Below are 27,156 nucleotides of genomic sequence, written 5' to 3' on the forward strand. Positions count from 1 at the left end.
AAAAGTCAGATGCACTTTTCTATTCCCAGAAGATCTTGAAGAAGGATGATTTAAAAAAAAAATTCTCCCTCATTATGGACATATTTTAGTTTTAATAAATTTGAAAAATACAGAAAAACCTCTAAAGAAGAAAAAATACTCTTGTAATCTCACAGCCCAGAGATACCACTGTTAACATTTCAGTGCATTTCCTTTGAGTTTTGAGCTTTTGACTAGAAGAATTAATCAAAGGTCTTTCTCTCTTTGGGGGTCTGTCACCTCTTTCACTGTCTCTTTCTTTTTTCCTGAGTTGTGTGGGGTATGTATGTGTGTCTGTCTAACTGCCTCTTTCCTTCTGTCCTACACACACCCCTAAACCCCACTGGAGATATTGCCCCGTTCTGATGGGGAGCCCCATTGATTCTGTCTGACTTTGGCACCTTTCTGCCAAGTTTGGGGGCCGAGGCCACTGCTCTTGGGGGTTAGACAAGAGTAAAGAATTGCCCTCCTTGGGCTTTTGCTCCATCCCTCCCAATCAATAATTAATCAGCACTGAGTTGTTCTTATTAGCTATTCACTGTCCCTCTCCCAAACCCCAAACCAAGCTGGCTAATGACAATGCTCTTAATTAATATGAGGCAGATTAAAACTCATTACAGCAAGGTTATTGGTAATGAGATAATCATAAGGCAAGTTATTGAGCTGGGAGTGAAAACGAAGTTGGAGGAGGGGCAGGGAGACTGCGCCAGCTGTTCCTGCCACATTTTGGCAGGGATGGAAGTGGGAGTGTGGGGGCTCTGCAGTGAGGACATGCTGCAGGGACATATCTACCCAGCCAATGAAACCAGGTGCCGGGTAAAGACAGGACTTGGGTCTAGTGAGCAAATGGGTGGTCAATGTTGAGGTGGTAGGGAAAGTATGAAGAGAACCTAAAGTTGGTGTATTTAGAATAATGCTCTATAGCTATTTGCATTTCTTATGCACGGATGCTTTGCAATTTAGATGGCAAGAGCATGAAATTAGCTATTGTTTCTGTTCGATTGTGGTCCAGACTTCTTGGACTGAACAAAGTACAGGGAGTGTCTGGGTCTGGAGTGTTTTATTTTTTTTTCCTAAATTTCATTTTTCTAGGAAGATTGATTTTTTTTCCCTCTCTGTCTCTTACCATCATTTATTGAGCACTGATTATATGCTGGGCCCTGTGCTAAGCTCTTTTTTATGCATTGCTTTGTTTAATCATTACAGTGACAGTTATTTTTATCCTCCTTTTACTGATGAAGAAACTGAGGCTCCAAAGTTAATTCACTTGCCCAAGGTTATAGGCCAAAGAAGTGGCAAAGTAGGATTTGAACCCAGGTCTTTTTGATTTCAAAGCCAGTGCTATTAACCATTATGTTATATGATCCCTTCTTATTATATTCAAGACCAACTACAGCTTGCATTGGCCTTTTCAACTGTATATACTTGATTCAACTTCCGTGGCCACCCTGGGGTCCAGGCTAGTGGGCGTGACCTCTCCAGCACATGTCATAGCTGGGAGTGACAGGGTACCTACCTTTGTTGCCTGCCACTTGAGCTTCTCGTTTCATGGATGCATGTCCACCTCTAGGTCTATACTGTGAGCTCCTTGCCCGTGAGGACCGTGGCTGTACTTCCTTGCATCCCCACAATGCCTTGGACATAGAGCAATTCAGTTGATGCCTGCTTCCTAGTACATGGTTGAACACCAAAGTTTCACTGTTTAATGGCTCCGGGACCTTAGGAATGTCATGGAACCTCTTTGAGATTATTTCTTCATCTTAAAAGCCCCACAGGAAGATCTATTTTACAGAGATATTGGACAGATTTAAAAACAATAACTACTCCCACCACCATATTTGAGTGTTCACTGTAGGCCAGGAATAGTACTTAGAATTAATTTATTATGGTTGTTACTAACTTATAAACCTGAGCTGTCCCATATGGTAGCCACTAGCTATAAGGGGTGATTTAAATGTAAATTATTTGAAATGAAATAAAATGAATAATTCAGTTCCTCAGCCACATTTGCCACATTTCAAGTGCTCAGTAGCTACGTGTAGCCATGTAGCCAGTGGCCACATATTGGACAGTGCAGAACATTTCCATCACTGCAGGAAGTTCTACTGGACAGCACTGTTATGACTGACTCCCACTTACCTGCGTATCCCTTCTGCTGCTTATGCCTGTGTAGGTGCTCAAAGATGTGTGTAGTAAGGAGGAGTAGATTCAAGAGAATGCAGAGGGTCAGGAGATTCTGGAAGCTTGGCCTTTTCATTGAGCACACTTGCCTGAACAGGGGTAGGAGAGAATTGTGAGATTCCTGTATAGGATCCTTGCTGCCAGCAGGCTTAGCTCCTTACGGCACCAAATTAAGTGATGCCGGAAGAGGGAGTTTGCACTAAGCCAGCAGTTTCTTGAAATTTTGAGTGGGACCTGCCTTCTGATCCCAAGTGGAGCTGTCAGAGCTGGAGCTGGAAGGGGATCCCGGAGATCAGAGTGCCTGCTCTGTTATTCAGCATTTGTATCTTTTGGCCTTAAAGGAACATTTAAATTTTTTGGTGAGTGGCAATGTCTCTCACCTCCATATGACAGAGAGAAAGAGAGAGAGAGTGTGTGTGTGCATTTATTTGGAAGATGGTTGAAGGTGACCTTGGGGCTTCTTTAGTTGAAATGTGGGTGCCATTTACAGTAGATGCTGACTCAGTTTCACGGAGAATGGTTTGGTGAGAGTATGACCCGTAGTCGTCATCAATCTACATTTCTGGCTCATGCGCGGCTTGCCCTGAGGTACACAGAGCATACAGACACACATGGTGTCTGTCCCCGCTGGCTGATGTGCCAAGGAACCAGTGAGTGGGAGGTAGACCTGCCTTACTCGGCTTGTGTGACTGGAGAAGGCTCCTTGCATTGCCCAGACAGTATCCTGAAGGAGACCAGCACTTTGTGCCTAGAGACACCCTGCTTGGGACTGGCTCAAGCCACAGGTGAGGGCCAGCAGAGCTCTGATCCCTAGTGAGAGGGCTTGGCAGGGTGAGGCTGCTCCTTTTTGAGGGCTGCCAGCGACAGAGACAAATGCAGATGTGAATCCAGACCAAAGGAAATGGTGGGGCAGGTTTTCAGCAACACACGTGTACACGTGCATGTTGTTATGTTGTTCTCTTGACCTGAAATGTCCTCCCTTTTAATCCCAATCTTTTCAGATTTAATTTCAGGGGCTAATCCTGTGTATCAGCCAGGGGCCAGTCATGCCAGTAATTTGATGGGGGAAACTTTAATATAAAGACCTATTAACTAGTAAAAGGTAGTTAACTCCTACAAGGAGTAAAAGAAGATTCCGAGGGTACAGAAGTAATACATGCATATAGCAACTCTCTCTCCAGGGCGGAGGGGTAGTGAACAAGGACAGAACTAAGGGCTCAGCTGAGGGCCTCCCACCCACAAGGCGGAGAGTCAGGGCTGTCCTGGTGGGGCTTACCAGGTAGTGAAGAAATTCAGTGAGTGTCCACTGGTCTGTGAGGGCCACTGACCCCAAGCCACTGACCCGCTGGCTGCTGAGCTGAAAACGGCACACGGGCACCAGTAAGGGAGACTTCTTGCTCCTGCTGTGGCCTCACAGTGTCCCTCCAGAGCTGCCTGTTGACAAAGCCTATTAGCAAGCCATCTGACAAAGAAGAAATAATACAGGGTCCAGCTGCCACATCACAAAGCAGGGCAAAGAAGGGTGCATTTGTATCTGAGAGGCCATAAATTCACGAGTGGCCCACACACTGCTGCCCCTCCCGGGAGTCAAGCCTCTCTATCCAGCCCTCTTGTTTCTTCCATCTGTAAGATCCTGCAGGACTCAGTGTGATCCTGCTGCCGTGTGTCATTCTCTGTGCACGAGTGGCTCTGTTGCTTCTCCCCGTGTGATAGACTCAGTAAGTCCCACGTAAATACCTGGTGGTTGATGTCTTTGCTGGGAGGGGAGGAGAAGTGGGGTGTGTCTTCACCCTGTCTTCTAGTCCTCACTTCCATTTGGCATTGACCCCAGAACAGCTTTGGCGTGGGGTTGATTGAGTCTTCTTGGGGGAGCAGGCCTCTGGGTGCCAGGGCAGCCCGCACTGGGAGCATCTGGCTTGATTTGGGCTCTGGTCCCACCATACCTTAGGACTAAAGGATTGTGGATGCCTTTCTGGCTGCTTCTTATTCTGGTGACTGTGATCTCTCAGCTGAGTTGGAATTGAGGGACAATTATTTGTGCTGCAAAAAGTCATTTGTTCATAGCAGTCTGGACCCTGGTACCATGAGGAAATGCCTGGTACCATGTTTGGCCATGTTTGCCTTCTTTCTCACATCCTCAGAACTAGGGCTTGAGTGTGGCCTTGGCCAGCCACAGCACTGACCTTCCACCATCTGACACTGGCCAGCTCCATCCCCCGTTCCAAATTCTTAAGAAAGAAGATCCACTCCTTCCCCCAACATCCTTTGATTCATCTAGGGGCTTGCTCTCTCTCTTAATTCTTAGAATTAACTTTCTTCTCCCTATACCCTCCTTTCAGGCGAAAAAGACTCTTCTTGGCCCAGCTTGGACCAGGTATTCACATCAAGGCTGGAGGGCTCTGCCTAGGGGGATGGAGTCATGTGTACATAGGGTTCCCCAAGAGTGTGTTGGGGTGGGATGCAGAGGTATCCAGCAGAGCCGGAAGTGGGCAGGGCCTCGAGGGCCTAAGGATAGCCTGCTGGTGTCTGGAATCTGGGCGTCCTCTCTGCTGTGGTGGGAGGGGGCAGATGGGCTCCCTGGCTGCTGGGACAAGGGTGCTCAGGGCTATAGTGTTCTCTTAATTTCTAAAGTAACAGTTTTCTGTATGGTTCACTTGGCAACTAATTATGTGGGCTCTTTGAACGTTTCCTCCATCTTTGTTCCCAACTGTTATTTAACTCTTCACATGATTGCCTCCAATATGTGTGTAATTACGTCAGCATCTTTCACAGCACTTACGAGAGGGTGAGTCCGTTAGAGATGTTCACCTTCTCTTGGTTGACTCCACGGGTCAAAGAGGGTACCAGGTTTCCACAGGGCGCTGGGCTCCCTTGTCTTGTGTGTGTGTCCATGGCCCCATCCTGCCTGAGATGCTGTTGCTTGGTAGTTCCAAGATCCTCAGCTGAGCTGGGGTGATGCCTGGGGGGATATCTCCCAGCTCTGGAAGGACAGACAGGCATTGGGCTGCAAGTTAAGGCTGCCCTGTCTTAGGCAGCCTGCCCAGCTGCCTACCCCATGTGCCTGATACCACCCAGTTAATAGGAGACTCCTGCTAAAGTTTGCTGAGTTAAAAGAGCCCTCTGTTTGGAGTATTTTCTAGACTTTCCCTTGACATTGATTAGCTATTTCTTTATAAGCAAAACCTCTGAGTTTCTTATCTTTAATGATGCCGATACCTGCCTCCCTGAGCTGCTGTAAGGATGAAAAGAAATAATGTATATGACCATGTTTTATAAATTGTAGACCTCCAAGCAGACAGTCTGTGAGTTGAGTGGCAAATACATTAACTCAACGTACACTTGAATGAATCATGAGTAGGTTAGATTTGGTTAAAAGCTTTGAATGAATGCTCTTTTCTGAGAGAATGGGACCCGGATCAGGTAAGTTTTGATGGAAAGGAGATCAGAAGCTTTGTGCCGTGTGAGAAGGCCGGCCTCAGTGTGAGGTTGGAATTGACTGCTCTGGGTACCGACACTGAAGGAGAACATTGAGGGAGAAGGTGAATGAAGGGGTGTGTGTGTGTGTGTGTGTGTGTGTGTGTGTACGCAGGGGAGTAAATCAGGATTTTCAAGCAGAGGGGACGGGAAAAGGGAACAAGGTTCAGTGGACAGTGTGCACTCACACCTTTCGGGCCCCGGCCTCTCTCCCTGCAGGTGCACCTCCGTTCTGCCAGGCGTCTCTGTGAGCTCTGCTGTGCCAACCGGGGCACCTTCATCAAGGTGGGCCAGCACCTGGGGGCCCTGGACTACCTGCTGCCCGAGGAGTACACCAGCACGCTGAAGGTGCTTCACAGCCAGGCCCCGCAGAGCAGCATGCAGGATGTCCGCCAGGTCATCCGCGAGGACCTGGGCAAAGAGGTATCTGCCTCTGCCAGGCGGGAGGGGCCCCAGGCCATGTGCTTTGAAAAAGCCCAGGCAGAGCTCTGGCTGCCGGGTGCTGGGATCCACCGCTGGTGCAGAACCACACTTCACGGCAATGTTCAGTGCTGAAATCAGAGGTGGGAAGGAACGTCAGTGGCCCTCAGTGAACCACATGAAATAGTTGATACTCAACTGTTTTTGACATGCAACCTAATAGGATTTGTATGGTTCAACCTAATAGTATCTATCAACTATTGAGGGTTTACTGCGTGCCGATGGCTGTGCTGTGTTCTGTGCAGTCTCTCACTTAATCCTCATGCAGACATGAGGTAGGTTCTATCATTAACCCCATTTTGCACGTGAGAGATGGAGGCTTAGCTGGTAAGGTAAAATGTCCAAGGGCTCTTCCATAAGTGATTCCAGCGCACTGCTCTATGATGCCATCAGTAAGCTGCCCAAACCATTCAGTGCATTGGCTTTTCTGGAATGTCTCTGGCAGGCAGTCATCCAGCCACTACTTGATTACCTCTAGTGACAGGAAGCTTGTTCTGTCATCTGCTGCCCAACATGGTCCCTTGTTTGGTCAGTTGTATCTAATTGTAAAAGTGTTTTCTCCTGAGGGCTAAGCCCTGCCTCCTCAAACCTTACTTTTCCAGTCTTCATTTTGCCCCCGGAGCAACAGAGAAAGGGGCTACGGGCCCTTCTGTACACAGCCCTGGTCACACTCCTTTGGACTTGTGCCGTTGTCTGCAGGACGTGTGGAACCCACACTGGGCCCAGTGGTGTGGACCCTCGCTGGCCTCTTCTGGTCATCTTGCTTCTGGGGATAGCGAGGGGACTGAGCAGCCATCGGCGGGTTGCTGAGCTGCAGGGTCAGGCCCAGCCCTAGAAGTTGTGTGCTGTAATTTGAGGAGACCTCAGAGATCTCTACTAAACAAACTTCCTCTCCCCACTCACCTATTACTGTATTTGAAATTCTCCTCTTTGAGAGAGAATCCTTTGGGTCTTCTAGACTTTTTCTGAGCAAAATAATCTTAAAGTCAAGCCTTGATCAGCTGCTGCCTTTCCTGAGATTAGTTTAGAACCTTTGATGCCTCCTGATTACCCTAAAATGAAATGCTTAGCAGGGCTTTCCAGGTGCCCCCCATCCGCCTTCCACCTGCCTTGTGTTTCATGTCCATAACCTGGTGGGGCAGAGTGGCATCAGAATTTGGGCTCTGGAGCCAGGAGCTTGGACCTTGCACACATTATTTATCCTCTTTGATCCTCACTTTCTGTATCTGTAAAATGGGGCAGAGTCGTGAAGATTAGAAGAGATAATGAATATAGTAAAGCACTTAGGGCAATACCTGACCTGGAGCAAGTGCTCAACAAATCTTAGCTACTGCTGTTATTGTGATTACTTCCCTGTGCCCTGGTCACACTGCACTGCTTATTGCAGGTTCACTGTGTCCCCTTAGCCCTCAGTGCCTATGCCGTGCTCCTCTGTCTGTCTGGAGCATCTTTACTCCATTCTCTCCCTGTTAAGTAATTCTTTGTGTTTCTAGGCCGTTTGTCCATCTACCCATCCATCCAGCAAAGGCCAGGCACTGTGCTGGGAGCGAGGTGTCCTGGCCAAATCCCAGCTCTTCTGTGAAGTCTACTCTGATCCTCTGCACAGCTTTGCTCCCGCCGCTTGTGCGTCTTGTGGCTTGGTTAGTTGTGTCTAGGTGGTTCCACTGCAAGTAATAAAGTCTTTGGGAATGAAGACTGTGATGGTCCTTTTACCCTATAGCTACAGCACCAGCACGGTAGCTGGTATACACTGGGTGCCAGTGTTTGTTTAATGAACCAATGGATGAACAAGTGGCAGCTTCCTTGGGCTACTCAGGGCAGGGCAGAGAGTAGGGGCAGAGGTTTCATAAAGATCAGTTGTTCTGTTTTTGCTGATCTGCAAGGAGCTGGCCCTGGCCGTTGGTCCCTTAGTGCAGAGCTGGTGTCAGGTGCCCAGCATCCAGCCAAAGATGTCCCTCTCCTCAGTGACAGCCTGGCCTGGAGGGGGCCTTATTAAGTGACTCTCTGAGGGGCCTGAATCACACAGAAGGTGAGCATAGACACCTAAGTGGACTCTCTTCCCACTGAGGAGCATCTTCAAAGTGGGGGAGATTGAGTGAAGGGTAAACCTGATTTCAGGCTGGAGTCAGGAGCAGACCACAGGCTGGGTGGGAGGAGCAGGGTTAGGATGCACGGACCCCAGGCAGAGGGGACAGGATTGGCACATGCGTGGCTTTGCCTCTTGCCAAGACTATTGGCCTCCTGCTTCCTACAGCACGAGATTCACCCCCAAATTAAAACTAAATAAATCACTGTAATAACAGTGTGAGGTGCATCATTGCTGGCATGTGGCAGCTCAGCGGGGGCGGATGCAGGGGAGGGAAGGCAGCAGATTAACCCTTGGAGGCCGATTTGTTTGAGGAGAGCTGGAGGGGGAGGCAAGAGCCGCTCAGTGGCTTCCTCCAAGCCAGTGAAGCAAGATGGGAAGTTCAGGGTGTCAGCAGTCATGGTGGGCCCACCCAGCTGCCCAAAGCATGTTTGAGGTTGGAAGATCTCATCTGCGTCTTCAAGTCCTCGTCTCTAGGCACCCCTGGCCAAGTAGCCCTGAGTGTGGGGGCCTGTCGCTCCTGCCCCTCAGGTTGTCCCGAGCCCTCTGAGAAAGGGAGGCTAATGTCAAGGTCGCAGTTCTGAGGGGGCGTCCCTCACAGCTGAGAGGCTCAGAAACCTCTAGTTTCTTACCAAGGCCCCTGCAGGCACAGGATCAAAGTCTTCCTTCCCCCTTTCTTCCTCCTCCTCCTCCCTCCCGCGAAGATGGCGTTTGTTCCCTGTGACACGCTTTCTCAGGCTGTGGGTGGAGGGAGGGGAACGGGGCTGTGTGGGAAGCAGGGTAGGTGGGTGTGGGGGTGGGAGGGCGGGGCAAAGTCACTCACTTTGCACTTCCCTCCTCCTCCAGCCCCTCCCGTGATGCTTCTCAGGGAGCAACCCTTCTCCCAGGAAGATGTTTGAGCAGGCCCGCTAGTCCTGTTCTCCACACCTGCCCTGAGACCCTCAGTGGAAAGTTCTGTTTCATTCCTGGTTTCAGGAGTGTGGTTAAAGGAAGCTGAGTCTGTCACGCCTCCCCATCTTCTTTCCAGGTCCAAGTCCTTGGGCGGGCTGTGAAGCTACCCGGAGCTCCAAGTCTGCACAGCTGCCCTCAGTCTCAAACTGAAGAGAGCGGAGTGGTGGCTGGGGAGGAGCTCGAGGCTGGTGTGTTCCAGCCCCTGCTGGTTGGTTCCATCTAGGCCTCTTGGGGACCCTGCCCATCAGTAGAAGCCTTGGAAGGTCACTAGTGTCCTCAGACCAATCCTGGTCCCATGTCTAGGGCTGGCCCTGAGGGGCGTCCCCAGCACAGAGGTGGGGCTGAGAGTGAGGTTGTAGCTCCTCTGGATCCCATGACTTACATTTGATTCTGGGTTAGTCCAGATCCCTGGGCAGCAGCCAGTGCCATCAGTGTGGAGGTGAGGGCAAGGGAAGGGGCACCATCCTGGCGTAGGAGTTGGCTTAGGCAGGGTGTATGTGGCCTGGGGGTTGGGGGGCCACATAGTTGAGGGAGGGGCATGGGAGCGAGAGGACGAGACCTCACACCTTCTGATTCCAAGGCCTGTGCTTTGTCCCCCATGGAACAGAGCTTCTGTTGGGAAGAAATTCTTTAGGTAATCACTTTTCTATGTGTCTGTGTCTTGAAGTTTTCTCAGCTAGTATTACCAGAAAGAAACTTACTTTTCCCTTTTATTTTGAATGTTAGGCTTAAGTCCTGAAGGACAGGTTCTGAGAAGCAATTAGAAGCCTGAGCTCTAGGAGATAGGGTCATTTCTGCTGCCCCGAATGTGACCAGTGTCTGGAGTGGGTTAGGGATGGTCTCAGCTTTGGTCTCCTGACTGCCCTTGGGGCTGTGGGTCCAGGTGCAGTGCTGACCTTGGCCAGCAGATGGCGCTTGAGCCTGAGAGTCAGGGAGGGGTGTTGAAGATCTACGTCCCTTCCCTTCCGGCAGAGGAGAGCCTCACAGGTGGATGAGACTCAGGTCCTGTCTACACCTGGGCATGGTCCATGCTGTGGGAGGAGCCCGGGCTGACACTTCTGGACCCTTACTGGGGCAGACACAGGCCTAAGCCATGAGGCTACTGACTACCCTGGTCCCCAGGAGCTCTTGGCTCCGTGCTGGAGGAGCTGGCAGGGTTCTTCCCACTGACCACCTGCCCATCCTTACAGCTTTCTCATCTAGCTTAGGAGTCCTCAGAGGCCCCCTGCAGCTCCAACAGCCTGCAGTTCTGTGGTTTAACACCTTTTCCTTCATGCTTCCATTCCTTCTCTCTTTTGCTTGTCCAAGCAGCTGGTATTTAGTGAAAAAAGGCACAGTGCTGGAAGTTGTGGGTGCAGCCAACAATGGTCAAGACCTCATTCTGGCCCCTGTAGTCTGGGGTCATTGGGAGGTCCCCTTATCACCATAATACCTGGCCACGTAAATGTCTTGGGGTTTGCAAGAGAGAAAATGGAGAGAGAGGGGGAGAGAGGTTACATTTGGGTGCATGGGGGCTTTGTGAAGCAGCTGACATCTGACCCAGGCTTTCAAAGATGCCTGAGGCTGGAGGGGGCGGAGGTTGGAGGGGAGGATGTAACTGATGAATGAGATGGGTGTGGCAAAGTTGCAGGCCCTGGAAAGCACAAAAGTATGGAGAGTACATGGTGAACAGTCTTGTTGATTAGAATATGGGGTTCAGGTCAGTGAATAGTGGAGCTGAGGTTGCAAAGTTGGGGCTGAGGTCACATTATGAAGGGCCTTGGATGTTCTTTCCATAATGTGAGCCTGAGGGAGAGGACAACTGGAGAGGGACCTGAGCAAGGAAGAATGGAATGGGGTGGGGTTGGTGGTGGAGGGGGCAGTTGAAAGAACTCACCTAAGAGTTCCGTTTATAGGAATGTGGGAGATGAAGTCCTCTTTTACAGGTGGGGGAAGGTGGAGGAGGGAGTTTTGAGATGCGTGGAGAGCTTGGGGATAGGAGTTACAGTGGGACTTAGGAAGAGATGATGGAGATGTCAGCTGCACCAGTAGAGTTGTCTTTGGTCATGGACACACACACATCTCACCCCCCGCCCCAACACATACAGACAAGTCAGATCTTATTACAATTTATTTCAAGAAATGATCCAGCTTTGTTTGTTGTTCTGGAATATAGTTGTATCAGATAGGTCCTTTCTAGCCCTGAAATTCTGAGAAACACTGAAGGAAGTGAGGTCTGTTGGAATAGAGCACAGAAACACCTTTGTTAGGGACAATGCACATACTGGTGTTGGGGTGTTGGGGTTTGGCTTGTGTACTCTGAAACATGTTTCTTCAGTCTTTTACCCCTCAGCTCCCACAGTGGGGTGAGGCTCTAGACTTGACCTTATTTTGTAACTTCCCATAGTCCCCGGGGCCGGGTGCTGTGTGTCACAGGTGCTCAGTGTTCTTGATGGACCATCTGACTGGAGTGGCTGTGAGAATGCGGAAGAGAACCATTATGCATCAGGTGGGAGGATGCGTATCCATTGTTTCATATGAACCTACAGGTACAGGTGGAGGGCGACGTTTTTGTCTCGGTTCACTCAAGGTGTAAGCAAGAGTTCAGAAAAGAGGTAAAGAAGCTCTTCCGCCAAGCACATCAGTCGTGTATCCAGCTCGGCTGGGGTGGCAGAGAGAAGGCACTCTAAGCGCAAGGACCAGGAGGAGCAGAAGCAGCAGGTGGAGGAGAGACAGGAGACCTGGCCTGTGCGAGGGCTTCCTGGTGATGGGAGCACTGAATAGATGCAGTGCAGAGACTGGAGGGGGAGCTTTTGTGGAGGCCTTGGGGCCCTGGGGAGGGGGCGGTGGGCATGGATAGTGACGGCCGACTCTGGGATGACCCTTATCATTTCTGCATGGCTGCACATAGGACCTCTGCTGGCATGTGGAGAACTCTGTGAGAACTAGGAAAAGGTACCCTCTCAGGGTATCCCTTCTTCCAGGTGGTGGCAGCTCTACTAGGGCTGGATTTAATTATTTTAGGGTTCTCCAGAGAAGTAGAACCAATAGGATGTGTGTATATATATAAAATAAATAAAGATGGATTGATTGATTTTAAGGAATTGGTTTGTGTGATTATGGAGGCTGAGACGTCCAAAAGCTTCAGGGTAGGCCATCAGGCCAGAGACCCAGGAAGAGCTGATCTTGCAGTTCAGATCTGAAGGCCTTCCGCTGGCAGAATTCCCTTTTGATGAGGAGGTCAGTCTTGTTCCATTCAGGCCTTCAACTGATTGGATGAGGCCCACCCATGTTATGGAGGGCAATCTGCTTTATTCAAAGTCTGCTGATTTAAATGTAAATCTCATCCCAAAGCATCCTTACAGAAACATAGAATAATGTTTGACCAAATATCTGGGCACTGTGACCTCGCCAAGTTGACACATAAAATTAACCCTCATGGTTCCCCACATGGCCCGTGGTGGGGTCTGCACATTTGTACCCTCAGTCCTACTTTGACATGACACTTGAGCCTCATATCAAGCCTCTGAGGTGGGCCAGAGCCAAACTGCCTGTGGTTTATTAGCTTTGTGACCTTGGGCATGTGACTTACCTTCTCTGTCCCTCAGTTTCCTCATCTGTAAAACTGGGACAGTAACAGTACCAGCTGCGTCGGCTTGCTGCGTGTGTTAAACGAATTCACGAATGTGGAGCATGTAGAGCATGCCTGGCACAGAGCAAGCGGCCAGTGAACATCAGCGGTTATTTCTGTGTTTGTCAGATGTTTTATATTGCGAGGAACTAAGGTTCTGAGAGACTCGAAATAGTCGGGTTGGGTCTTCCACCAGGTTTTCTGATACCTGGTACAGTTCTCTGGCCCAGACGCTATTTTGCTGGAAGAATCCTCCTTTCTCTTCCCCTCCCTGACCAGTACCCCGCATTCCATCTAGTGGCCGGCCCCTTCCTTCCCACTGTTAGACTCTCCCACACGCTGCCTTGGGAGCCTGTCCCCTGGGCTTCTTGAGCGCCCCTCCCTCCATGACCCCCATCTTGGGGGGCTGCTGGTAGCTCATCTGGGCATGTTTACTGCTGCAGTGCCCTGAGGACCATCAGCAGCGCCTGCTTTGTGCTCTTGGTCCCCAGGGCTGACTCTGTGGATGAGGGGGTGGAGGTGGAGCCAGGTCCCCAGGGTCACAAGTTGGTGGCTGTGTCCACCCAGCCCTCCTCACTTGCAGGATGGTAGCCGGACTCAGCTTACCTTGTCCTGAAGGAGCTGGATGCAGGGCGTATGCAGGACAGACACACCCTGGGCTGGGGAAGTGTTAGGGCAGAGGAGCCCCTCCGGCCCCCAGGGCCAGCTCTACCTGGAGGTCCCCGGCTGGCAGAAAGCTTTCCCTCCCCTGGTGTCACATGCCTCCATGCTCTTGCATCCCTTACTGCCTTCTCTCCAGGGTTGATCCAGCTTCTCCTGTCCTTCTCTTATTAACTCTTAAATATTTATTGACACTCCTCTGCACCGGGTACTGTGCCAGCCCCTGGGGGTCCCTGCCCTCTGGAGCTCTTGTCCCTGTTCTCGCACACTGGCAGGGGCCTGGCTGAGGTCTGACGGCTTCCCCTCTACCACCCCCCAGGCTGCTCCACCGGTGTGGAGCCAAGGACCACCTTGAGGGCTTCCCTTGTCTTTAGATTTGCTTCTCTTGGTCCTGAGTCCCACCGTGGTTTGTGCTGGCGTCTGGTTTCTTTGTCTCTCAGACAGTCCCCGAGAAGGCTACTGTGTGAGTGTTCTGGGGAGGGAACCGAAGGAGCTGGTGACCATGAAGCCGTGTGCACGGAAGACTGGGGAGCAAGGGAGAGCAATGACTCCCCCTCCTGACATGGCCTCATCCAGCCTTCCCACCAGCTCTCAATAAAAAATACATTTATATTAAAAACATAATGAAGAATAAAAAAACATTTTCCTCCCAATAATGCCGAACATCAAAAGGAGATTTTTATCAATTATGAGAGAGATTTGGGCCATAAAATGGTAATTTAACGAGTGGGAGATGGATGGCGGGAAGCATTAACATCAGCTGGGACGGATGGTGTGCCATTAGTCACTGGGGGACAGACTGGGCGGCCGTGGTGGTGCTGGCTCTTCTTCCCCGGCCCGCCTGGCCTGGCCTGCGCCCCTCTCCCGGCCTGCGAGGCCTGCTCCTCGGGGGCTCCTGCTCCAGCCTCTGAGGCCCCTTCAGTCCCATTATTCTGTAGCTTCCAGATGAGTCTTCCATAGCTTGGGCCACGTCCCTCTCAGGCCTGGGGAATGGAGACCCCCGGAGAGCTCCTCAGGAGCAGCTGCTCGATTTCAGTGCAGCCTCATCGCCTTCTCCACTCTTCCACAGCGCTGTCCTGGCCGCACAGGGGTTCACTCCATTAACCTGTGGTTGCACCCCAGGCCTGTCCTCCCTTCACGATGCTCTCTCATTTCCTTTCTTTACTCCTGGGGCTCTTTCTCATCCTTTAAGCTCCAGGTCTAACAACAACAACAATGACAACCAGACACATTCACATGCTCACTCTGAATGCTTGCCAGGTGTCAGGCCTTGATTTAAAGGCTTCCCATGGATCAACTCACTTCTCGTTAAAACCCTCAGAGGTGGGTACTGTTACTACTTTTTTTACGGATGGGAAACTGAAGTACAGTTCTGGTGGAATCATATCCCTCCAGCTCCTCTTGCACCCCCAATCAGGATTAATGGCTCTCTTGCATTCCCCCCCCCCGCCCTCCCCCCCCCCCACCGTACGTCCGTCCCCTGTTTCAGCTCTTACGCAGCTATTTGTTATGTTGAGGTTGGTTGCTTCCCCATCTTGAATCCCTCACGGGGCCTAATGTGTGCTTTGCAGGTAGTAGGTGTTAGCAAATGTGGTTGAGTGGAATCACAGAATTACTTTGAATGCTCCTGTCCCCTGCAAGCCATCACTGACCTCCTTGGCCACGTTGGACTGACCCCCTGCTGTGAATGTGGAGCACTTGGTTTTGGCCTGTAGGTGGTCCTCTTGCTTCAGCCTGGTCATCTGGTCAACTCAGTGCTAGGTTTATGTTCTCGGGATGGCAGGTCTCCTCCCACTCACCTTGGGGTTCCCTCAGTGCACTGCCCAGTGCCTGGCACATAAAAGGGGCTCAGTGATGGATTGTCACTTGCGCCGAGACACTCTGTCTGACACAGGACATCGTGGCCTGGTGTTATGGGGCCTGGAGTCCTCAGGTGGCCAGCTCTGCCCCTGCCTCCATCTTATTTCCATTGTCCGCTGGGACATTCCCGTAGGAGCCTGTGGAGGGCTGCGCGACGGTGTGTCTGGGGCTGTATAAACTGCAGGCTGAGGGCAAGGGCAGGGTCTGGCTTCTAGAAGGAGCAAAAGGATCACTTCTGAGGCAGTATGGTATAGAGTAATAAAACAGCCTTTGGAGTCAGAGAACCTTGCATGAAGCCCAAATGCCACCATATCCTAACTGTGTCATTAGTTCTTTGAGCCTTAGCTTCCTCGTCTGTAAACAGGGATGATAACAAGCCATCACATTAACAGGGCCCTGATGTGGACTGAATGATATAACCCATCTAAAGTGCAGAGCCTGGCATTCAGTAAATCCCAGGAACCGTTAGCCATGGTCGTCATGGGCAGAGTTGTGAGGATGAAATGAAGCATAAGTCCAGGACCTTCAGACTATATCCGGCACCTGGCCTGGTGCCTGCATCTTCCTGGGGTTTGACAAGCACTGGCTCTTCTTGTTCAGCTGTTGCTGTTCAGTGGCAAGTGCTTTAGACAAAGCTATCCAAGAGAATCACTGACTGATGGGTTGTAAGGGTTTAGAAATCATCTTGTCCAACCCCTGTGTTTCTAGGTGAGGAAACTGAGGCTCAGATAGGGAAGTAACTCGCCAGGGTGGCACAGCTGCATGGCGGTAGAAGCAGGACTAGAACCCGGCTTTCCCTGACTCTCGACCCAGCACTCATCCACGTGGACCCTTCCGTTCAGGGGTGGAAGCTTAGTGCCTGGAATGAGAGGGTCAGCACTCGAGAATGAGGCTGGTCTTGCTGTCACAGAAACCCATGGAGCCTCAAGTAGCTTCCACTCCACCTAGAACCTTGTAGTTTCCTGTGGATTTTGAGGAAGCTGTATTTTCATAGGTCTATCCCTCATGGTGATAGGATTCTGGGGTGTCCTTTGTATCGTTCTGCCAGCCCTCCCACTTGCCAGTGGTCTGGGGCGATTATACCCATGTGCTGACCAGTTCACCTTCCACAGACCATGCTTGGGGTACGCCCCCTCTTTGGGGTCTAACCTGAGCGTGGTACCTAAACCCTCTGCTCGGCTGCTGGGTCTGGGCTGTTCCGTGGAGAAATGGCCTTGGCTCATGGTGGCCCCATTCCCTGACTTGGGAAGACTGGCCCACCACTTGCTTTCTTTGCTCACTCAGAAAATACAGATTTGTTGAGCAGCTGATATGTTGTTGCCTCTGTGCCAATGCTGTGGGGGATCTAGAAAATGTCAAGGCGGCGTCCCTCCCTCCCTCCCAAAGTCAGGCAGACAGAACAATACATAGAGGGAGTAATTAGAGAACAATTAAGGCTCAGCTGTGGGGCTGATGCAGGGACGTTCACGGGAAGTGCAGAAGAGGGTTCTTGGAGGAGGTGGGTCTTGAGCTGGCCCTCGAAGGATGAGTAAGATTTAAGGAGCGAACATTTGAGGGCACACGAGGCTGGGCAGTGTGGTGGCGAGTGCTGAACACAGCTCGTTCAGTGCCCGAGAGCAGACTGGGATGGAGGGAGCCTTCCTGGGGGTGTCTTCGTTTGCTAGGGTTCTTGTAACGAAGTACCACCAACCAGGGGCTTTATACAACAGAAATTTCTTGTCTCACAGTTCTGGTGGCTGGAAGTCCTAGATCCAGGCGTCAGCAGGGTGGGTTCATCAGAGGGCTGTGAGGGAGAATCAGTTCCAGCATCTCCCAAGCTCCTGCTGGTTTGCTGGCAGTCCTTGGCATTCCTTGGCTTCTAGAAGCATCACCTGATCTCTGACTTTGTGCTCACCTGGCGTTCTCCCTGTTTTGATGTCTCTGTATCCAAATTTCTTTTTTTCATAAGGGTGTAGTCATATCGGATTAGGGGTCCACCCTATGCCAGTATGACCTCGTCATAACTAATTATATCTGCAGTGACCCTACTTCCAAATAAGGTCACATTCTGAAGGACTGGGGGTCAGGACTTCCACATACAAATATTTGGAGGACACAGTTCAAGCTGTAACAGGTGGGTGCCTTAGGTGTTTTGTGGTTGTGAGGATCAGAACCCCAAGTTGAACGAGCTGAGGCAGAAAGGATGTACTGTGTCATGTAACCACAGTTTAGGAAGCGCTGGGGTAGAATTGGGCTTTTGGGGGCCTCTTCCAGGATTCCTGTCTTTCAGCTTCTCCCTGCAGGTCAGCCTCAGTCACAGTTGGCTCCCTCCATGACCAGCTGCCATCGGCATCTCTCAGCCTCGTCTCTTCCCACCTTTGCCCCCAGGAGGCCACCCCGACACCGGTTTCATTTTATAAAATTCCAGGTCACGACTCTGACCGACTTAACCTAAGTCAGACGTTGTACTGGGTTGAACAGTGTCCCCCGTGCTCCTCCACCATGTTCAGGTCTGCCTGGAACCTGAGAACATGAAGTAAGGTTTTTGTGGATAACAAGATAACTTAAGATGAGTTTGTACTGGATTGGGGTGGGCCCTAAATCCAATGGCTGGTGTCCTTAGAACAAGGCCATGTGACGATAGAAGCAAGAGATCGGAGTGACGCAGCTACAAACAAGGCACTACGAAGATGGTCGGCAGGCATCAGGAATGAGAAGAGGCAGGGAAGGAGGCCCCCGGAGCCTTCAGAGGGACTGCAGGCCTGCCAGCACCTTGATTCCAGACTTCTGGTCCCTAGAGCTGTAAATTTCTGTTCCAAGCCACTCAGTTCTTCCAGCAGCCCTGGGAAACAGACAGATGTCCATTCTCAGACCAATCACTGTGGTCAGAGGAGCGGGCGGTGGGGTCTGTAAGATGTCACCCCTCTCATGGAAACCCCAAGGTTAGAGTTGGGTGGGGTGGAACAGAAGAAGGCGTAAAGATGGGTAAGGCAGACCAAACTGTAGATCATCTCGGTGGCTAATAATGTTGCAGTTCCTGTTTATTTGGTGCTTGTTACGTAGCATGCGTTGGCTGGGCGTTTTACAGATATTGCTTCTAACCCTTGCCATAATTCTGCAGGCTAGGTAGATTTTGCCATTCCCAGTTTTCCATCTGAGGAAGCAGACGCCCTGAGAGGTTAAGTCACGGCCATAGTCACAGAGCTAAAAGAAGCGGAACTGGCTCTGAGCTCTGTTCCTAAGTCCCCCCACCTCCCGCTGTGCCACTGCTGGCCCTGAGGAGGGGCTGGTTTCCTGAGGGCAGGAGAGTGGGCACAGGCGTTGTGTCTTCGTGTGCAGGCTTCAGGGAGTTGCTGCAGGCCCCTGGTCTTAGAAAAAATGTTAGGTCACGTCAGCTATTAGTGTGTGTGCATGTGTGTGCAAGCCCCCACAACTGATGAAAAGAGACATTTCGGGCAGAGTCAGCCAGCAGTGCAGGATGGAGCGGGGGCCCAAGGCAGGAGCTCTTTCCATCGTCCGCATCTGGCAAAGGTGAGCTCTCCCTATGGGGTCTTTTTCAGTTGTCTCCCAGAGTTGGGGCAGGGCCAGTTTTTCTCCCCTCGCCATCCCCCTGGGGCTCAGAGTGCCTGCCCCAGGCCGGGCAGTGAGTTGGGAGGCCACAAGCCAGCGGATGAATGCCACAGCCACTGCTCTTGAAGGAACTGCCCCGACAGCTGACCCCTTGCCCTCTGAGACTGCCAGAGGGGCTGCAGGGTCCTTCTCGTCTCCTTGAATGGAACTCATGGCCTTCCTTCCCATCCTCAGGGAGAGGGGGTGGGTCTCCCCTTGCAGGCTGCTCAGGCTAGGGTAGGCATCGTGGGCAGGATGGGTGTGATTGCTGTGGTTCCTGATGCCATTTCCCTGTCTCTGCGTGAGCCAGAGAGTTGTGTTTACTGGTGATGGCTGGAGTAGAGGTGATGATTTGGAGGAGTCCCAGGTCATGCCCTGTCTTACAGTGAACGTAACTGCCAACCTTGACTGAGTGCCCACTGTGTGAGAGGTGCTCATTCTAGTTGGGTGTTCCCAGAAGATGACTCCAAGACAAGGATCCAGTGAGGGTTTTGTGGGAAGCTCAGGTGCTGCCAGTAGGGGTGTGGGGACGTGGTTCAGGGAAGAGCAGGCAGTGGTGACTGTGTCTCTCAAACCAGCTGCTACAGTGCCAAACTCTCACCTTAGAATCATCCCACCCAAGGGCCAAGGCGGGAGGCAGGGTGTTTATACAGCAACATCGTAACTTCAGGAGTAATGGCCGAGCCCTCGGGCACAGAGGCAAACACTGAAAATTGGGAGCAGGAGGAAAGATCTGAAGGAGGTGCTTTGTGGGCATCGTGTCCTGTAATCCTCACAGCTGCCTTATGAGGGGAAATGCTATTATTCCCATTTTACAGAGGTGCAAACCAAGGCCAGAGAGGTTGGGTCACATGCCTGAGGTCACTCAGAGAGTACGAGGCTGAGTCAGGGGCGAAAGCCAGGGCTGACTCCGGGCCCCAAGCTGCTAACCCCTGCATTCCGTTGCTCTCTGCCAGGAGCTCTGTGCTTTTCCCAAAGTTTCACATCCTCACAGTTTATGGCTTCTCCCAGCATTCCAGAGTGGGAGGCGGGACAGGCCAATGGGGAACCCTAGCAGGACAAGACTCTGCATATTTATTACGTATTTTCTCCTTCCCCAGCATGTGTTAGATGTTTTGAAACATGAGGTCTCATTTTAGTCCTCACAGCAGCTCAGCGAGGTAGGCATCCCCTTTCCCGTTTTTTTCCAGAGGTGGAAACTGAGGTTCAGAGATGCTAAGTAACTTACTCAGGATCCCACAGCAGGATAGAAGCTCCGCTGGGAGCTGAACCTGGGTGTTGTCTGACTCTAGAGTCAATTGCATGGGCTGCTTCACCAGGGGGAGGGCCTTCCTCTTTCCTCTGATGTGGCACCAGTCCGCCATTTTGCCTTCAGCCCTGGGCTGGCCCTGTGTTGCCTCAGGAGCCAGTCAGACAATGGCTGAGGAGCTGCTCTAAGAAGCTGCCATGAGGTTTTAGTCTCCTCTCCTCCATCTCACGTGGAAAAGGTGCTGTTCCTCTGTGCTCGCAGGCCAGGGCCGGTGACAGCGGTGAGGCGTGATCTGCGCTCCGTCCCTTCCTGGCGCTGGGCCCTACTCCAGGTAAGAGGCGTCCTCCTTCCACTGCCCCGGTCGCCTCTCCCCACTGCTGTCCACCTGATGCTGCTCCTTGGCAGCAGAGGGAGGCAAGTACCCTCCACGTCTGGCCGATTTATGTTCATCATTGAAACAATAATGTTTAATCTGGAAAGGGCTAATCAATTTTTTATGCTGATTATGGATAGGCCAGCTGTGCCTGCTGCTTAATTCATAAAAGCTTCAGGAACAAGCCCATGTCCCAGGCCAGGCTCCCTTGGTGATCTCTGCTGTGGGGGGCCCTGTTTCGAGGAGAGCCCCTCCGTGGCCTTGCCTGTGCCACTTTGGAGTGATTCCTGGTGTGTGTGCACCTGTGTGCGTGTGTGTGTGCCTGTGTTTGTCACCAGGGAGGGTAAGGTGACTCCAGGTGGAGAAGCAGATTTGAGTGTGGATGTGTGCACACATGTGTGTAGAGGGGGCTGGTATGGGGCTGGGGCACAGTTAGGGGAGTGGAAGAGGGAAGGTAGAATTAGAGGATCCCAGAATTAGGAAGGCCATCAAGGGTCGTGTACTCCAACACCCTCTTTTCACAGGTGAGGACCCTGAAAAGATGAAGCAACCTCCCTAAGGTCGCATGGCTGGTTGTTGGCAGAGGTGGGACTAGACCTCCAGTCCCCTTACTCAGAGGACAGAACTCTTTCCATAGTAGTACGAATGGGGTGAGAGAGTCAGGGAAGGTGCGTGTAGGTGGCTCTGCTTCAGTTACTGACTCATCCCACGCCTCTGGCATCTCTGAGGAGCTTAGGTTTTAGGTACAGAGTGAACTGGGGACATAACTTAATAAGAGGTCAAGACCAATGAGAGAAAGTCATCCGAGGTTCGGGCTACAGCTTTCAGGTGTTCTTGGAATCCACAAATGGGGTCACAGAGAGAGGTGAATTAGGGCTTCCTGGAGGAGGTGGAACCTGAGCAGGGCTTGAGTGCTGTAAAAAGGAGAAGGAGCAGAAAGGCCTGGAGAGGGCGTTTTGGGCAGGTGGAGCAGCCGGAGCTGGCGAGTGGAGGCAGGGCTGAGGATGTCGTGTCTGGTGGGCATCACCTCAGGGAGGTGTCTGAACCTTGAGCCAGACCAGGGGGCCCTGTACCGCCTGGGCCGGTGGGGCAGCTGCTTGGCCTGGATGGCTTGGATGGCACAGCCCTCTGTTGGGCTTCCTCCCTTCTGGGTCCTCACCAATCATTTGTTTATTCATTTCTTGACTCAGCAGGTGTTTATTGAGCTTCTGTGGTACAGGCCCCAGGGGTTCTGTGGGTGACCCACCTGCTGGGAATGGCAGATGTTGAACCAGTGATGAGAAAAATAAGAGTCGAATGACACTTGTGATAAATGCCATGAGGGAAAAGTGTAGGGTGCTCTGCGTTTGGGGGACCCGGGTGACCTTTCTGAGGAAGTGATTGAGCTGAGGCCAGAGGATGGTTAGAGGAAGAGAGGGCAGGACTGGGAGAACAGAGAGTGCAGAGGCCTCGGGTGGGAAAGAGCGTGGATCTGTCTGGGGCAGACTGGGGTGATGGTGGCAGGGCAGAGAGACACTCTGAAAGGCGAGGCTGGAGGGATGTGCTGGGCATGTTCAGGGGATCTGAGGCTGTAGCACCTGACGGGCTCCATGCAGAGAACGGTGCAGTTCAGTCTGCAGGGCTTGCTTGGGGCATGGGGTGGAGCTGGGAGACCAGTTACGAGGCTATTGTGGTCATCCTGGCAAGAGGTGGTGGTAGCTTGGACAAGTTGTGGATGGATGTATCTTGGACACTGAATCAACAGGCCTCAAGGATGAATTAAATGGGGAGGGGCTGAGGGAGGGAGCTACCAACGATCGAGTCCCAGGCTTCTGGCATGAACAGTGGGGGACCAGCTCAGAACTGACCACAGCACTGGAGGGGCTGTGGCCAGGAGTGTGTTAGCAGGTCATCCTGCCGGCAGGTTGCAGAAGGAGTTTTCTACAGGGCTGGGATTTGCACAGTGGCCCCCTCTCTCCTTAGAGTTGGTGGTCAGAGAGGGCTGGAGGGTCCACGTGGGACTGATCAACTTGGGATTCAGCCTGGAGAGGCTGGGACCCAGCACTGGGCTTCTGGTTTCCAGATATTAAAAAAAATCATCAGCACCCTGATCTAACGAGAGGTCTGGGGCTGTGTGTGTGTGCATGTGTGCATGCGTATGTGTGTGCATGTGTATGTGTGTGTTTCCCTGTAACTGGGTTTATAGAAGGAGAGACTGTTACTTCAACTGCTGGAGCTGCTCCTGCAAATCACCTATGTCGTTGTAACTGTCATGAGAAGTCTCTCACGGGCCCGCATTGCTCTTCCCATCTTTGATGTGTGAGCTGATGGCTGGTGCCTCTGTGTGAGGTTTAGCTAGGGGAGCAGAGGACCCCTTGCCTAGGAGGGGAAACAGGACTGGTTCTAGGTGTCGTCACCAGGCACTGTGGAACCGGAGCCGTGATGTGCCCTTCCTGGTGCCACATCTTGGGGTTCACACTCGTCCTGTGCTCCTCACACTGCCACTGTAGCCCCTTGTCTCATTTCCCAGCTTTCCAGCCCCACCATTACTCTGGGAAATAGGTCAAAGAATAAAAACCGACATGTTCTGAGAGTGTTACGTGAATGCTTTCCATGACAGGTCAGCAACCTTTTTCTGTGAAGGGCCTGTATGAGGTTCCTATTGCTACTGTAACAAATTACTACAAATTGAGTGTCTTGAAACAATACACATTTATTATCTTATTGTTCTGCGAGTCTCAAGCTCTAAAATTCAGGTGTTGGCTTGGCTGCGTTCCTTCTGGAGGCTCTAGGGAGAATGTCTTTCCTTGTCTTTTCTGGCTGCTAGAAGCTGCTTGCATTCCTTGGCTTGTGGCCCCTTCCTCCATTTTTAAAGCCAGCATAGTAGCATCTTTAAATCTCTCTCTCTCATCCTTTCATCTCTGCTTCTTTTGTAGTATCTCTGCTCTGACTCTGACCCTCCTGCCTCCCTTTTACAAGGACCCTTGTGATTACGTTGGGCCCACGTGGTAATTCAGGATTCTCTCCCCATCTCAAGAGTCCTAACTGAATCCCACCTTTGAGGATTAGGACAGGGACTTCTTTGAGGGGCCATTTTTCTGCCTACCACAGGGCCAGATAGTAAATATTTTAGGTTTTGCAGGCCACACACTCTGTTGCAACTGCTTAACTCTGCCGTTGCAAGATGAGAGCAGCCATGGATGATATGTAATGAACGGGCATGCTGGGTCCCAATAAAACATCATTCATGGGCATGGAAATGGAATTTCATATAATTTTCACATGACACAAAATATTATTCTTTTGATTTTTTTTCAAATACTTAAAAATGTAAAAAAGCATTCTTGTACATGAAAAGATGTTCAACATCACTAATTATTAGGGAAGTGTAAATCAAAACTATAGTGAGATATTACCTTACACCCATCAGAATGGCAATAGTTAACAAGAGAAGAAATAACAAGTGTTGGAGAGGATGTGGAGAACAGGGAACCCTCATACACTGCTGGTGGGAACGCAAGCTGGTGCAGCCACTATGGAAAACAGTATGGGGATTTCTCAAAAAATTAAAAATAGAAATACTATCTGATCCACCTATTCCACTGCTAGGTATTTATCCAAAGAACTTGAATTCAACAATTCAAAGAGACTTATGCACCCCCTATGTTCACTGCAGCATTATTCACAATAGCCAAGATGTGGAAGCAACCCAGGTGCATATCAATGGATGAATGGATAAGGAAGATGTGGTGTATATACACTGTGGAATACTACTCAGCCATAAAAAAGACAAAATTGTGCCATTTGCAACCACATAGATGGATCTTGAGGGTATTATGCTAAGCGAAATAAGCCAGATTGAGAAAGACAAATACTGTATGATTTTACTCATATGTGGAAGATAAACACAGGAATAAGGAGAACAGATTAGTGGTTACCAGAGAGGAAGGGGCTTGTGGAAGGGGTAAAGGGGTAAAGGGGCATAATATGTATGATGACGGATGAAAATTAGACTACTGGTGGTGAACACGATGCAGTCTATATGGAAACTAATATATAACAATGTACACCTGAAATTACACAATGTTGTAAGCCAATATGATCTCAATAAAATAATTAACAACAACAAAAAAGCATTCTTAGCAAGTGGGCTGTACAAAAACAGGCAGTGGCCTGAATTTGGCCCACAGGCTATAGATTGCCCCACCGACCCCACTCTAGATGCATAATATCCTTTAACATTTAGAATTCCCCTACCAAGTGGGTGTTGTTATTATCATGCCCCTTTTGCAGAATGTTGGTGAAGCTGAGCAGTTTGCCCAAGGCCACCCGGCTGCACCTTGGCAGATAAGGCAGCTGACGCCAGAGCCGGTGTTCTTAAACACTGCTCCACTTTGCTGGGGTTGGCCAGGAGTGTGTGTGGTTTCCCCCAAATGTAGGCTTTGTCTTCTCTATAGGTCCAGAAAGTCTGGGTTTACCTCCCTTTAAAATCCCTGGGCACTGCTGCCATCACATGCAGAGTGAATCTGGAAAACTTCTTACTGGGTGAAATGTGCTCAGGTGTTCTAGAAAGATCACACGGGCTTTGGTACCTGAACTCTCTTGTTTGGGCCTCTGAGGCATGGGGACATAGCTTAGGCTCATTTGCTGGGTGGCGTTGTGCCACTTCCCAGAGGCTAAGTGACAGCAAACTGGAGTCTGTTGTGACAGCAAATGGTGCTGCCGTAAGCAAAGGATGCAGCTGCTTTATTTTTTCCCTGCCTGTATTTTTGGGTGTAGAAACATCTGAAGGTTGTTGGAAAAGGCCTTTAGGGTCTTGTGAGGGTGAGCCCATCAGGTTGTAGAATCGCTGGGCCTCACCAGAAATGAATATGAGTCACTGTGGCCAGGCTTTCTCCCCCGTGGGCATGAGCTGTGGGTGAGGACCCTCCCCAGGGGGAGACCTGGGGAGCCCAACTCAGCCTTGGTTCCAGGTTGGGAGTTGCTGACCATCTTCTTTCCGGCTCTCTCCTGTCGCCATAACTTATTCCTCTTATTTATGATTCACACAAGCTGTTCTCTCTGCCTGGAAGGCTCCTCTTTTCTTTCTTCAGCCAGTTAACTAGTTAACTGGTTCCTTATCCTTCAGCTATCAGTTCTTTGTCACCTCCTCCAAGAAGTTGTCCCTGACCAGGTTTAGTTCTCTGAACACACGCTTTTATGGTACTAGCTACCTCTCCCTTCATGACACTTATTAGAGCTGGCCGTTTACCGCTACTGTATTTGTGATTACTTGGTTAATGCCTGTCTCCCCACTGGACTTCAGGTTCTAGTAGTGACTGAAGGGTGGTGGCTGTACCCATTTTGGACTTCCTCCCCCTTGAGTCCCCAGTGACTAGCACAGTGCCCTGCATATATTAGTCACTCAATAAACATTTGTTGGATGAATAAATGAATGACCTTTAGTGAAATATTCCTCTCTATAAAATGGGGGCAGTTATATCCCTTCTTCCTAACCTCAGAGAAGGTTGAGACTTACCTAAGAGCACTTTGAGAGCAACAACCATTTGCAAATATAAGGAAGTACCATGGTTGAGCATTCACTCCCTGCAGAGCCAAGATACCCTGACATCTCTCACACCAATGCTCAAGTTCAAGGACGAGGTGGTCAGTCCTGATGTGGGCAGACTTGCTGTGGAGGGTGCAGAGCTCAACCTCCCCAATTCTTGGGTTTGAGCTCCTGGTACCACCTGTCTGTTGGCCCTGTGATGGGGTGTGAGCCCTTGGCCCCCAGGCATCCTGCAGCTCCAAGGACGGCTCATCACCTCTGTACTCTCATCACCCCGGGGGTGGGGGTACCTGCCCAGGCGGGTCCTGGTCTGGGGTCCTTGGCTTCATACTGTACTATCTAGGATCTCTAGTTTCCTCTACCTCAGAGATCTCTGTCCCAGGCAGAGATGTAGACATGTCACCCTGTGAGGCTGTAGAAGTTATTAAGATGGGGAACATTGAAAGATTAGATTTATGACAGCCAACGGTGGATTATGAAGAATAATTTATCAAATGTCAGTGCCTGCAGCCTACAATTTGCAGAAGGTTTGCTTAAGCTGAGGAGATCTGATCGGACTGCGCCCTCCCCCACCTCTAATGAATGACAGATCTAATGGATGGCTTCCCAGGCTGGCCAGCCACATGGGGTGTTTATCTACTTTTTATTAATCATTATTATCACAACATTTCCATAATGTCCCTCCATCCATGGCTCTCGAAGTGTCCAGCACCAAGGAGGCCCCTTTGGCCACTTGAAGGAACTGTAACCACTTCTGGGAGGTGTTTTAGCTACCTGGAACAGCCTGGGGGCCCAGAGTCCCCTCACCAAGAAGAGGATAGGGAACCTCACCTCCATTCTTTCATTAGGAAATACTTACTGAGCACCAATTATGGGATGCAATGCTGAGCAAAACCAGAAGTCTATTGTCTAGAAGGGAAGAGAGAGATTAAGTGGATATAAATTGAGGCCAAAGTTCAGCCATGTGGTTGATCTTAAGGAGGGTGCGTGAACTCTAGAATGTGCATAGGGAGGCTTCCCTGAGGAGGTGACAGTTGAGCTGTGATTTGAAGGATGAGTAGGAGTCCCCTTGATGAGGAGTGGGAAGGGGAGCCTTCCG

At 50.8% G+C, this 27,156-nt stretch overlaps 1 protein-coding gene across 6 annotated transcripts in view; it reads left to right on the plus strand.

The window, feature by feature from the left end:
• ADCK1 (aarF domain containing kinase 1) overlaps positions 1–27,156 on the plus strand; it is a 138,549-nt gene that overhangs the window by 36,613 nt on the left and 74,780 nt on the right. For 5 of the 6 annotated variants that reach the window (XR_011432267.1, XM_070250264.1, XM_001494170.7 and 2 more), the window contains one exon: positions 5,893–6,096. The exons of the other annotated variant lie outside the window; for it this stretch is intronic. Coding sequence is in view for 4 of the 5 variants with exons in the window: in XM_070250264.1 (XP_070106365.1) it covers positions 5,893–6,096 (204 nt within the window). In the remaining variant the exon portion in view is untranslated. The remainder of the gene's footprint in view (positions 1–5,892; positions 6,097–27,156) is intronic. 6 annotated transcript variants of the gene reach the window in all.

Source organism: Equus caballus, chromosome 24, assembly GCF_041296265.1.
Source record: "Equus caballus isolate H_3958 breed thoroughbred chromosome 24, TB-T2T, whole genome shotgun sequence".
Taxonomy (NCBI): Eukaryota; Metazoa; Chordata; class Mammalia; order Perissodactyla; family Equidae; genus Equus; species Equus caballus.